Source organism: Schistocerca americana, chromosome 6 (genome assembly GCF_021461395.2).
Source record: "Schistocerca americana isolate TAMUIC-IGC-003095 chromosome 6, iqSchAmer2.1, whole genome shotgun sequence".
Taxonomy (NCBI): domain Eukaryota; kingdom Metazoa; phylum Arthropoda; class Insecta; order Orthoptera; family Acrididae; genus Schistocerca; species Schistocerca americana.
Window position 1 is genome coordinate 313,711,441 of NC_060124.1, and position 12,163 is coordinate 313,723,603.

Genomic DNA, 12,163 nt, shown 5'->3' on the forward strand with positions numbered 1-12,163 from the left:
GGCTACATCGAAGGATTAATAGATATATTGAAAAAAAATAAAAAATAAACATGTAAGTAAAAATAATTAGTGTGCACTGTTTAAGAAATGACCATCGTACATACATCACAAGCCACCATATGGTGCATGGTGGAGGATACATTGTACCACTACCAGTCATTTCCTTTCCTGTTTCACTTATATATAGAGTGAGGGAAAAAACGGCATTCTACATGTCTCTGTATGAGCCCTAATTTCTCTTATTTTTGTGATCCTCGTGCGACTCAACTCCCAGCAGAGTTACAGTCATTGTCACTGCTAGAGATGGCAGCTTTGTATGTTAAATTTTGCATCCTGTGCACCCCCACAATCACTTAAAAATTTATTCATGTATTCCTTCTGCTACACTCTATAGGCACAATTAGTAAAATTTTGTTATTTGCTGTCCTTCTTGGTGTTGTAATTTTAATGGCTAGCTGTGTACACTATGAGTTACTGTGAATGTTGAATATTTCCAGTTAATGCATTGATGGAAAATCCTGAATGAAAGGCCAATGATCATATGAGAACAATCTGACATTCATTACAAGGAGGAAGCACTGACTGGAGGAGAAAGCCACAGAGCAGTCATGGTTACTGTTTTTCAGCCTCTAGTATTATTTAAAGGAATGGATTTGCATTCACGAGAACTGGGGTACAAATCCCAGTTTGGCCATTTAGATTTAAGTTTCGGATGGTTTCCCTAAATCTCTTGAGGCAAAGCCATAAGTTTTCCTTTCCAGTTAATGCATTGATGGAAAATCCTGAATGGAAGGCCAATGATCATATGAGAACAATCTGACATTCATTACAAGGAGGAAGCACTGACTGGAGGAGAAAGCCACAGAGCAGTCATGGTTACTGTTTTTCAGCCTCTAGTATTATTTAAAGGAATGGATTTGCATTCACGAGAACTGGGGTACAAATCCCAGTTTGGCCATTTAGATTTAAGTTTCGGATGGTTTCCCTAAATCACTTGAGGCAAAGCCATAAGTTTTCCTTTGAAAAAGCTATAGTTGCTTCACTGTCCCCTTCTTTTCCAATCTGAGTTTGTGATTCGACACAATGCCACCAACAGGATGTGTGATTCTAATTTACCTTTCTTCACTGTACATAAGTAATCCTCTCGTGCTTGTTTTCTTTACCTTGTGTTGTCAGTGTCTCTTCAAATGTTAAAATTACAAAGAGAGAAAATGGCTGTCCACTACTTAGCTACAAGAAGCAAAATTTCAGTATAATAGCAACAGGCAATGTAAAAGTGAAAAAACTTATTATATCTTTCTGAAATATTAGTTCGAACAATGGAAACTCCAGGTAGGAATACCAACAGTGTAAGAAAAGGCAGACTGTTACTTACCGTAAAGGTGACAAGTTAGATTGCAGACAGGCACAATTAAAAGACACTCAAATATACACTTTCGGCCACAGTCTTTATTAGAAAAAGAAAGAGAAACGCACCACTCGGACCACAATATGCATTCAGGTCCAAGCTGCGCAAGTTGGTGGTCATGTGTTTATGAGGTGTGCTTGCTTGTGTGAAGAAATATTAGTTCCTTTGTCAAGGAGGAAAGAGGGCTACATTTGTTGGAAGTCACCCAAGCCTCAGGATGAGTGAGAGAGGCACCTGTTGTATGGATGATGGGAGAACAAGGATACAATGAGGGAGTGTGGCTTCAAAGAGAATAGAAGGTCAAAGACATTTTACTGATAAGCCCCAAGATAACATAAGGTCATAGTAAGAAATAAATATGGATAGAGGACAAGGAATGAGATGTGAAATGAACAGTGGAATTAAAACCTGAAGAGAAGACAGGAAGAGAGAGAGATGGAGAGAGAGAGAGAGAGAGAGAGAGAGAGAGAGAGAGAGAGAGGGAGGGAGAGGGGAGCAGGGGGGGGGGGGTGTTGTGGAGGGTAGGGAGGGAATGAACATAAGAAAGGAACAGAGAAAATAACTGAATGAATAAACAAACATAGTATATGATAATGACAATAAAGGGATTGAGGGGACTGTGTGTTATTGGAGGTTAAGTCCAGGAGGGAGGTGGGATGAGAGAGAAAGTTCACAGGGAAACTACGGTAGTATCAGGTGTGAGAATCCAAATGGCCTGTGTGGTGTAGCAGGCACTCGTGTCACTTGAGAGATACTGCAGAGCATGGTCAGCAACTGGGTACTGCATGTTCTCAAGATATAATGTTCTACCACATCCACTTGCGCACTCAGTCAGTTTGGTTGATGGTACTCCTATATAAAATGTCATGCAACAAACAGATATACATTGATAAACAACATGTGTGGTTTCATATGTTGCTCTGCCTTTTATATTGTAGGATTTACCAGTGGTGAGGCTAGAGTGAGTGGTGATACACAGGCGCACAAGGTACATTTTACAGCGGGAACAACTGCTGGGCTAGCAATTTGGGAGAAGACATACATATTCGACAGTGTATAAGATACTGCATTGTAAAAGATGCACCCCAATTTTTAAGACTTTTTTTAGGGAAATAATTTGTCACTTGAACACATAATACAAAACAAGTGCGACACGTGCACTTCGCAGTATAAATATGAAAAAGTGCTCCTCTTTTAATTTTCATCCTCAGATCCACAAAATTCATCCTCAGAGCTGAAGGAAGAAATACTTGAAGCTACTATGTCAGAATCTAAATCCTTATAAAATAAATTACCCTCTGTACCATCCAGTGCATTACTAATTCCACACTTATTAAACAATTTAACCACTGTTTCAGTTTTTGTAGAGTCCCCTGAAGTTTTGACACATTCACAAACTTGAAAAATGCTAGGTCTCTTCCTCCTTCTCGATGGTGTAGTTCCAAAATCTATATATTGCATCCACCCCCCCCCCCCCTTTTGTAAGTCCCTTAAACAGTCTGTTGACACATACATGTTTGAAGTAAAATGGTTAGCCCTCCTGGAATTACAGCTAACTGAGTTTTCAATTCATTCAGAATATTTTTAAAGTCTTCTGTTATGTGAGAATGAAACTGATCCCATACTAACAGAGCAGGCTTCTTCAGTAGTCCTTCGACCAAATTTTATCTATCCACAACCTATACCTCCTCCATCCATCCAGCCTTTATTGTGTACATGGACAAATACTTCTTTTGGCAATTGTTCCCTAGGAAGCATTATTCTTTTAAAAATCAAATGTGGCAGCAATTTTGTCCCATCAGAACAGCAGTAATAATGACTCTTGCTACATCCAGTTTTTGGGTCTATTTTCGAAGTAAAAAAAAGTACATTTTATATTTTGGTAAATATAATAATGGTCTGGGATTTTCATGTGTCATACTAGGAAATTAGAGGCCTGGGTGAGAAGGTGGTTGCTTCTAAGTCAGAATTTCTTACACTGTGTTCCGCAGAATGCTGGGGTTCTGTGGAGATCACTCAAGGGTTCTGTGAAACTTACATCCATTTTTAATAACATTCAAAAAAGTAATATTAAAAAAGCAATAAAAATTAATACCTTTAAAAAATTTAAAAAAAGTATAAGAGCTAACATTGCTTCCACTTACTACTCTGAATTTTCAGCATCACTGTAACAAATAACACTATATTATCAGGGAACAGAGAACAACCTTGCAGATGGCAATTCAACAATGATCGAATGATGGCACAAAGTGTGACTGTATCAGGTCATTCAAACTGTAATTGCCGTCCATCTCAAAGTGCACCTGCATCTACAGCAGCCCTTATCATTTTGTCATCTATCATCAGGGAGGTGAGCCACATTTTGCTCTGTAACTGAATAAGTATGTATGAATGTATGTGTGTGAATTTTTGTTACAGCAATTTACAGTTTGGTTTCTAGTTTGAAAAATTTTGAACAAATGATCCTAAAAAAAAATTGACTAATGTCTACAAACTTTGTCATTTTTATGCTGCACACAATCCATTTACAGAATGTTGCATTAAAACATACAATACAAACACAACCACAGGGCCCCACAATAAAGCATTTCATTAAAAAGGGCTCTACTTAGCAAAAAGATTGAGAAACACTGTTATCTGAAAGTAGGAGCAGAATTAGCCAGAGAGTATGAGGACAATTTTGTGCTCAGATTTGTTTGTGGATAAAGATCTGAGTGGTAGTTGTGGGAGAGGAACAGCTGGGAGAGAGTATTGGTATAGTGGCTGAGGGATGTAATGTTGAAACAGATATATTTGCCACAGATGCCTAAACTATAACGGAGGGAGTTTTCCATGTGAAAGGGATGTCAACAGTTGTATTGAAGGTACCGTTAGTTATTGCCTTGTTTTCTGTGGACTGAGATTTGGATATGAGCTTCAGTGAGATGGAGGTAAACATCAAGAAAGATGGCTTTGCAATTGGAAAATAATCAAGTGAATTTGAAATGGGAAAAGAGGTCAATCTGATGCACAAAGCAAAGGAGGTCTTCTTCACTGTGAGGTCGGACCACAATACTGACATTGATAAATCTGCGTAAGGTCCGGATGCCCAGCCTCTCGATCTTGAGGAATGCTTCTTTCAAACTGACCATGGAAAGTTCAGCATAGGATAAGGTTGTCCTGGTTCCCATAGCAGCCACATTGATTTTTTTTGTTTATTGTAACACGGGTAAAAAGAATTCCTCTTACTAACAACTAATACAAAATTGATATACAGACAAGAGTTTTAAATTAATAACATCACATGAATACAACAATGGTATACTGGGTATTATACTTACTTTCTTCTAATTCCATTTAAAACTGTGTCTTCTTCCAATGACCTTATATACAAGCATGTGTCATTTTCTGCTCTGTAAAGAAATAACAAATCTCTAAAGATTTGAACTTGATAATTCTAAACAACAAAATATTGCATTAACGTACATGTACACTGTCTAAAATGTAGCTAGACTTTATGTGTGAAAGAATATTTACACTATTTGGTAAAGGCACATATCACAATTTTGCGGTCCCATTCCTATTCTAAAAATATTGGGATTGCAGTTTTGCTGGGATTGATGGATACATACTTATGCGTGTCCTCTTTCTACTTACTTTGCCCTTAAATATATATAGAACAATGCTATTTTAATCTTAAACAATGTTAATACAATACAATGAAAAGGATAGATTGCCACTCTCACCATATAGTGCAGATACTAAAAGACTGCTAAGCAAGTAAGCTCTTGGCCAAAAAGCCTTCTTCAACAAACACACACACACACACACACACACACACGATCTCTCCTTCTGGCTGCCAAGACAAGACCCCCAACATGACAGCCAGAGACAGTGGTTGTGGTTGTGTGTGTGTATGCAAGTTGTGTTCGCATGAAGGTGCAAGTGTGCGTGTGTGTGTGTGTGTGTGTGTGTGTGTGTGTGTGTGTGTGTGTGTGCGTGTGTGTTGTTAGGAAGAAGGCTTTTTGGCCAAAAGCTTACTTCTTTAGCAGTCCTTTTATTATGTCTATCTGAGACTCAACATCTCCACTATACGGTGAGTAATAGTCCATCCTTTTCATCATGTTGTCATTATTCTATTCTCAATTTTACTTTGTTAATACAGAATACAGGAAGATTTAACAATAAGTGGGATCACGAAATTTAGCATGGATCGATGTGATGGACCAAGACTTACGCAGACCTTGTGAATGGCGTTGCAATAAATTAAAGCAGCGCAATCAAGAGAATTGTTTACTCACTCTTATTTACTTCAATTTAAGAGAATCACATTTCTGTCATTGTGGACATCAATGCCCTTACACAATTGAATTAAATTGCAAGTTATGTTTATAGAGACAGTAGAATGCCAGTGAAACAACAAAAGGTACATAGAAGTGACTGTACAGTAAGCAACTACTATAATTTATATTAGTGATATGTTTTGAGCCATTTGTGCTCATCATCAGGCATCATGGCATAAAAATCACTTACATTAAATTAGATTCAGTTTTTGTTCCATAGACCCAAAAATGAGATGATTCTCGTGGGTGTGGAACATGACAGAAAGTATAACATAAAAAAATAGAATATTTGAATAGAATATTCACTTCCCTGGTCATTTGTCAGATCATCTGTGAGTACACTACAGTAAATTGGAACTGCTTATATTTACAGAATTAATACACTGTCAGAATGAAAAATAGTTATGCACTTTTAATAAATTTATCATACACAAAATACCTAATCTTGACTGTTGTGACCAAGTGCTGTCAAAACTGAAATCTGACAGACATTTTTACTTAAGATGGTCTAACAGTCCATGTTAAGATATTCATCTATAGAGTACAAGGAGTTGCCTATCAAAAAGTCTTTCAGGCTCTGTTTAAATCATGTTTTACCTGAAACCAAGTTTTTAATGGTTGCTGGCAATTTATTGAAAATAATGTGTTCCTGAATATTGGACCCCTTTTTGGACCAAGGTAAGTGATTTTAGGTCTTTATGTAGAGTGTTCTTATTCCTAGCATTGATACTATGTATTGAGCTATTGGCTGGAAACAGCCAATTTGAAACAAATTTCACTAAACAATACATATACTAAGAAGCTGTGGTTACAATACACAGTTTCTTGAACAAGTTTACGCATGATGTTCTCTAAGTTGCACCACAAATGAGTCTTATTACATGCTTTTGCACTTTAAAAACTTTTGCTCGGTTTGATGAGTTACTCCAGAATATGATTCCATATGGTATAATGTAATGAAAGTAAGCAAAGTATGCAACTTTTTATATTTATACCTCCTACATCTGACATCATTCGCATTGCAAACACATACAGACATTATTTATGTCATTAATATTGTCAACCAGATTATCAGCTATATTATAATCTGGTACTATAAATTCCAAAATTGTTCTGTATGCCGATGACACGTCCATTGTGTGTAAAAAGGAGTCATGTAATGAACTAGAGGCTGAGTGTAATAATGCGACAAGAAATTAATTAAATTATACATTGGCAACAAATTGGTAAAGAAAGTCTAGTGTAAAATTCCTTGGCCTAACAATCCAAAGCAACCTGAAATGGGACACACATATTGGCTACCTAGCAACTAAGTTGTCACAAAAAAAAAAAAAAAAAAAAAAAAAAAAATGCAATCAGTACAATTAGCAAGTTCTGTAAAGACACTATAGTCCTAAAGACTGCATACCATGCTCTTTTCTCCTCTCACTTGAAGTTTGGGGGTCAACAACCAAAGCTAATCTAGATAAGCTACTCCTTCTTAAAAAAAAAAGGCATGAGAATAATCTGTGGAGCAAAATATAGGGAATCTTGTCGCAACTTGTTTCCAAAAACAGGGGTGTTAACTGTTATAAACACATACATTCTAAAAGCCATATTGCTTGTGTAAAGACTGCACCCACACGCTTATTCAGATTTGCACCAGTACAATACTAGAAATAAAGAAAGATTTTACATCAGCAGCCACAGAACAGCACTTTATGAAAAGGGGCCTCAGTATGCAGGTATAAAATTAGCTAATGAACTGCCAAGTGAAATCATGGCTCTTCCTACAATTAAACTGAAACATCAGCTTAAGAAATTTTTAGTAAGACACCCTTTCTACACATTAGAAGAGTACCATACTTATATGAAGAACAACAAATGCTTTGTGAAATTATGTAAATAGAAATCAGTAAACATCTTATTGTAATTTTGTTGAAAATTGTACAAATAACTGTAATCATTACAGTTTCATTGTACATGTGCAGTGTACCATTTGATGTTGATAAAAGCTAGGCAACTCCTTGTACTCTGTAGATGAATATCTTAACAAGGACTGTTAGACCATCTTCGGTAAAAATGTCTGTCAGATTTCAGTTTTGACAGCACTTGGTCACAACAGTCAAGATTAGGTATTTTGTGTATGATAAATTTATTAAAAGTGCATAACTCTTTTTTGTTCTGACAGTGTATTAATTCTGTAAACATTGGCAGTTCCAGTTTACTGTAATGTATTCACCGACAAATGATGAGGGTGGTAAGTATTGTGTTTTCTATTTATTTATTCATCCAGTAAATCTCTACAGATTGTTGGATGTCATTTGCGTGACATGCGCGCATATAGAGACACACACACACACACACACACACACACACACACACACGCGCGCGCGCGCTACATATAACTTCAACATTTATTTTAATAGTACAATAAATTAATTATACTTGATCTTGCTTTAGCAGCAGTAGCAATTTTTGCGTAATCTTGCTTCATGTCTGTTGTACTTCACATGGTTTAAGAATTCTACCCTTAGGGATTTGTGAAACAGAGAAAATGAAGAAATAACTTTAATCTTACGTGGCAGACTATTGGACATTTGTCTTGTGCTATTTGTACTGGAGGTTTTATAAGCTGTTGTCGATACTGACTGAACATGGAGTTTGTCTTTTTGCCTGATATTATGCTCATGTTCTTTTATGTTTTTCCTCACATATTTACAATTTTCTAGAATAAAAAGACATTCTTTCTGACATGTTGCACACCCACGAAAATCGTCACCTTTTTGGGTCTATGGAACTAAAAGTTAATCTAATCTAATATAATCTTGAATTGCCACAATCTTAATTAGGTCTAGAGCATATGCCTCCCTACATAGAAATAGAAAACATGTATGGTGTATTTCTTGACAATGTCGTATTGTCGTGTAAATGTTTATGGTCATACGACGCTCATGACTTACCACATGCATGTCCATTGGTTGCTGCAGTGACTGAGCACCATAAAGATTTACATAACAATATATCTTTCGTCAATAAATATTTAACACATTTTCTATTTCTACATAGAGAGGCGCGTGCTCCAGAACTAATGAAAACCGTGGCAACTCAAAAAATTTGGCAATGATCTAATAAATAGTATTCATAGCACAAATAATGAAATTTCATGGTCAAATCAAGGGCATTTACTGAATTCTGGAATTGTTCCTTCATGACAACAATAACCCTCACATGGAAAATTCCTGCCAGGTTAAAACTGTCTACCAGACTGAGACTCGAACTCGGGACCTTTGCCTTTCACGGGCAAATGCTCTACCATCTGAGCTACCGAAGCACGTCTCACGCCCCGTCCTCTAAGCTTCACTTCTGCCAGTATCACATCTCTCGGTCCAGCACACAGTTTTAATCTGCCAGGAATTTTTGTATCAGTGCACACTCTGCTGCAGAGTGAAAATCTCAGTCTGAACCTTCACATTGTTACAAAAATGCAGCTGTAGTAACAATGGCTTCAACCACTTGCTATGCTGCTCAGTTCAGATTTATCCTAATTATTACCTACTATAGTGAGGAAGATGTTATCACAGTGATGATAACCTGAAAGAAATGGTTACTACACTTCTCAACTCAAGAACATGATATTCTTAGAGTAGGTCTATACATGACAAGTCTGTAGTCTGGATTCTGAAGCATTCTTCTATCACATTTAGATGGCTGTCTTTTCTAATCGATGAATGATACTTTAAATCACCTAGACATTGAGTGACACATTGTAATAAAAAACTCATATAAACATCGTTCCTTTTTGATAATAAAATAACACAGGACACTATAATAAGTGTAAGCTCTCTCCATGTGGTTGTGGGTAAATAATTTATATGTTTTGTGTGTTAGTTTTAATCACGCCATAGATAATTGCACCTTTAAATATCAATGTTGCTCTTGCATATAATAAAGTTTTAGCTTCGTGCCTGTTACTATAAGGTATAGATGAGAAACTAAATTACGTCTCCTGATTTTTGATAGTGTAATTTTCAATATTATATAAAACTTTTTACAATTTTCTTAAAAAAAAAAGTTACTTTATAAAAATAGAGTCCACATTATTGCAGATCGCCTCCCACACTGTTACAGTGTCAGGAATTTTTAAGTCTGTAGTTAATAAATAGCACAGTTTCTTCCAAAAACGTTGCATGTTTTATTTTAATAGTAAGACACAAATAACTTTCTAGATATTGACTCATTTATTTTGGCTTAGAACAACCATTTCACTACAGTCTTTACAGCTGATTGTGAGTAAAGAAACTACTGTCTACTTATGGCGAGATGTGCAATATCCAAAATTAGCTTTGTTGTGAACACTGTACATGAAGTTTCAATTACTGCATACTCCTTTTTTGAAACGAAAAGTTAATCTTTAAAGAAGAATTTTGCACAGCTCATATTTCAAACATAAAATTTCTAACCTCAGATCTCGCCTGTGTGAAGGTCCATAAAGCAGTGCTTCTAATAGGATTTCTGATAATACATCAACAAAATTAAGTTTGTGGTCTTGATTGATATTCTGTATAGTAAGCATTAGAAGACTACAAACACCTGACATAGACTCTCCAAGTTCCATTATCTGCTGCGCATACTGAAAAATACAATTTTAAAAATATTTAAGTGCACACATGAAAAATTAAAGAAAAGTACTACAGTAAAAACTGCAGACTTGATTTCATGATCCAATAAAATGCTGACAGATTAAACCAAAAGGATTACTACCTAAACAATAATGAGAAATTTGCTAGTAAAATTTGACCATTCAGATCCAACCTTCTAAAACATACAGACCAGCAAGGAAGTTACCCAAATCATTACCTCCGCAAAATTTACATTCTGCTACCATATGGTATTCACCTAATTTTCAGGATCCTGATGACATTATGACAACCTGTTATGCAAAATGATCCATGAACATACAACTAACTAATTCTCCATCCAAAATAACATGCTGCATCCTTCCTAGCCAGAAATGCTCAGTCCTGTCATAAATTTTCCTTCATATCCCAAATGATTGTATTTTCAATAACGAGAGTAGGTGTGCTACTGAGTCAACTTATTTTTTGGAAGTTCAAGCAATACTGCATCTGCATGATAACCTTGACCCACAGCTTCCAGTGCCAGTGTTTCATGTGAGAAAAGCACAAATTGAACTTTGCATGACTGATATTTTCAGAATTCATTCTGGTTGCCATGGAAGATGTTATTCTGTTCTCGATACGTCATTATGTTTGAGCTCTGAATTATTAATAGTAACCTTAGATTTTTTGCAGATGATGCAGTTATCTTTAATGAAGTACCACCTGAAAGAAATACCTGTGGTAACGCTTTGTAAGGATATGAAATGGAATGATCACATAAGCTCAGTTGTGGATAAAGCAGGTGGAATGCTGCATCCATACTCTGCAAACCACTTTCACGTGCATGGCAGAGGGTACGTCCCATTTTACCAGGTATTAGGGTTTCTTCCTGTTCATTCATGTATGGAGTGTGGGAAGAATGACTGAATGCCTCTGTGCAAGCAGTAATTATTCTGATCTTATCCTCAAAATCTCTATGGGAGCAATACGTAGGGGATTGTTGTATATTCCTAAAGACATCATTTATAGACAGTTCTTGAAACTTTCTTGGGATAGTTTACACTTATCTTCAAGATTCTTCCAGTTTAAGTCCTTCAGTATCTCTGTGACACTCTTCCACAGATTAAACAGACCTGTAACCATTTGTGCTGCCCTTCTCTGTCTACCTTTAATATTCCTGTTAGGTAAGGGTCCCACACACTTGAGCAATATTCTACAACTGGTTTATTGGTAGAATGCTGGAGATGTGCAATCAGTCTATAAAGGAGATGCTTACAAATCACTTATGTGACTGCTTCTAGAATATTGCTCAAGTGTGTGGGACTAGTACCAAATAGGACTACGGGGGGTGGCGAATGTATACAGAGAAAGGCAGCACAAATGGCAGGAACTCAACTGGAAGACTCTTGAAGATAGACGTAGACTATTCTAAGAAAGTCTATTAACAAAGTTTCAAGAACCGGCTTTAAATTATGATTAGGCATTTACTACACTCACCTACATATTATTCATATTATTGACACATATGTCATACGGATAAGATTAGAATAATTACTGCATTTACACAATCATTCTTTCTGTGTTCCGTGTGGAAATGGAACAGGAAGAAACACTACTAACTGGTACAGTGGGAAGTACCCTCACAGTAGTTTACAAAGTATAGATGTAGAATATAGAGTAGAATATGTTCTAAGATCCTGCATCAGATGGCTACCAAGGGAATTGGATAGTAAGCCTGTGGGTCATTTTCTGCTACCCTTCTTTTTTTTTCTTTCATCTACGGGGCACAATGTTTCCTTCACGGCATCTACAATATATTTTGATTAAAAGAG

At 36.3% G+C, this 12,163-nt stretch overlaps 1 protein-coding gene across 1 annotated transcript in view; it reads right to left on the reverse strand.

The window, feature by feature from the left end:
• The window catches only part of LOC124619696 (probable methyltransferase TARBP1), a 134,174-nt gene that overhangs the window by 110,830 nt on the left and 11,181 nt on the right, over window positions 1-12,163 (reverse strand). The window contains exons 2-3 of the mRNA XM_047146251.1: window positions 10,173-10,342; window positions 4,729-4,800 (exon numbers count right to left, since the gene is read on the reverse strand). Coding sequence (XP_047002207.1) covers window positions 4,729-4,800; window positions 10,173-10,342 — 242 coding nt within the window. The remainder of the gene's footprint in view (window positions 1-4,728; window positions 4,801-10,172; window positions 10,343-12,163) is intronic.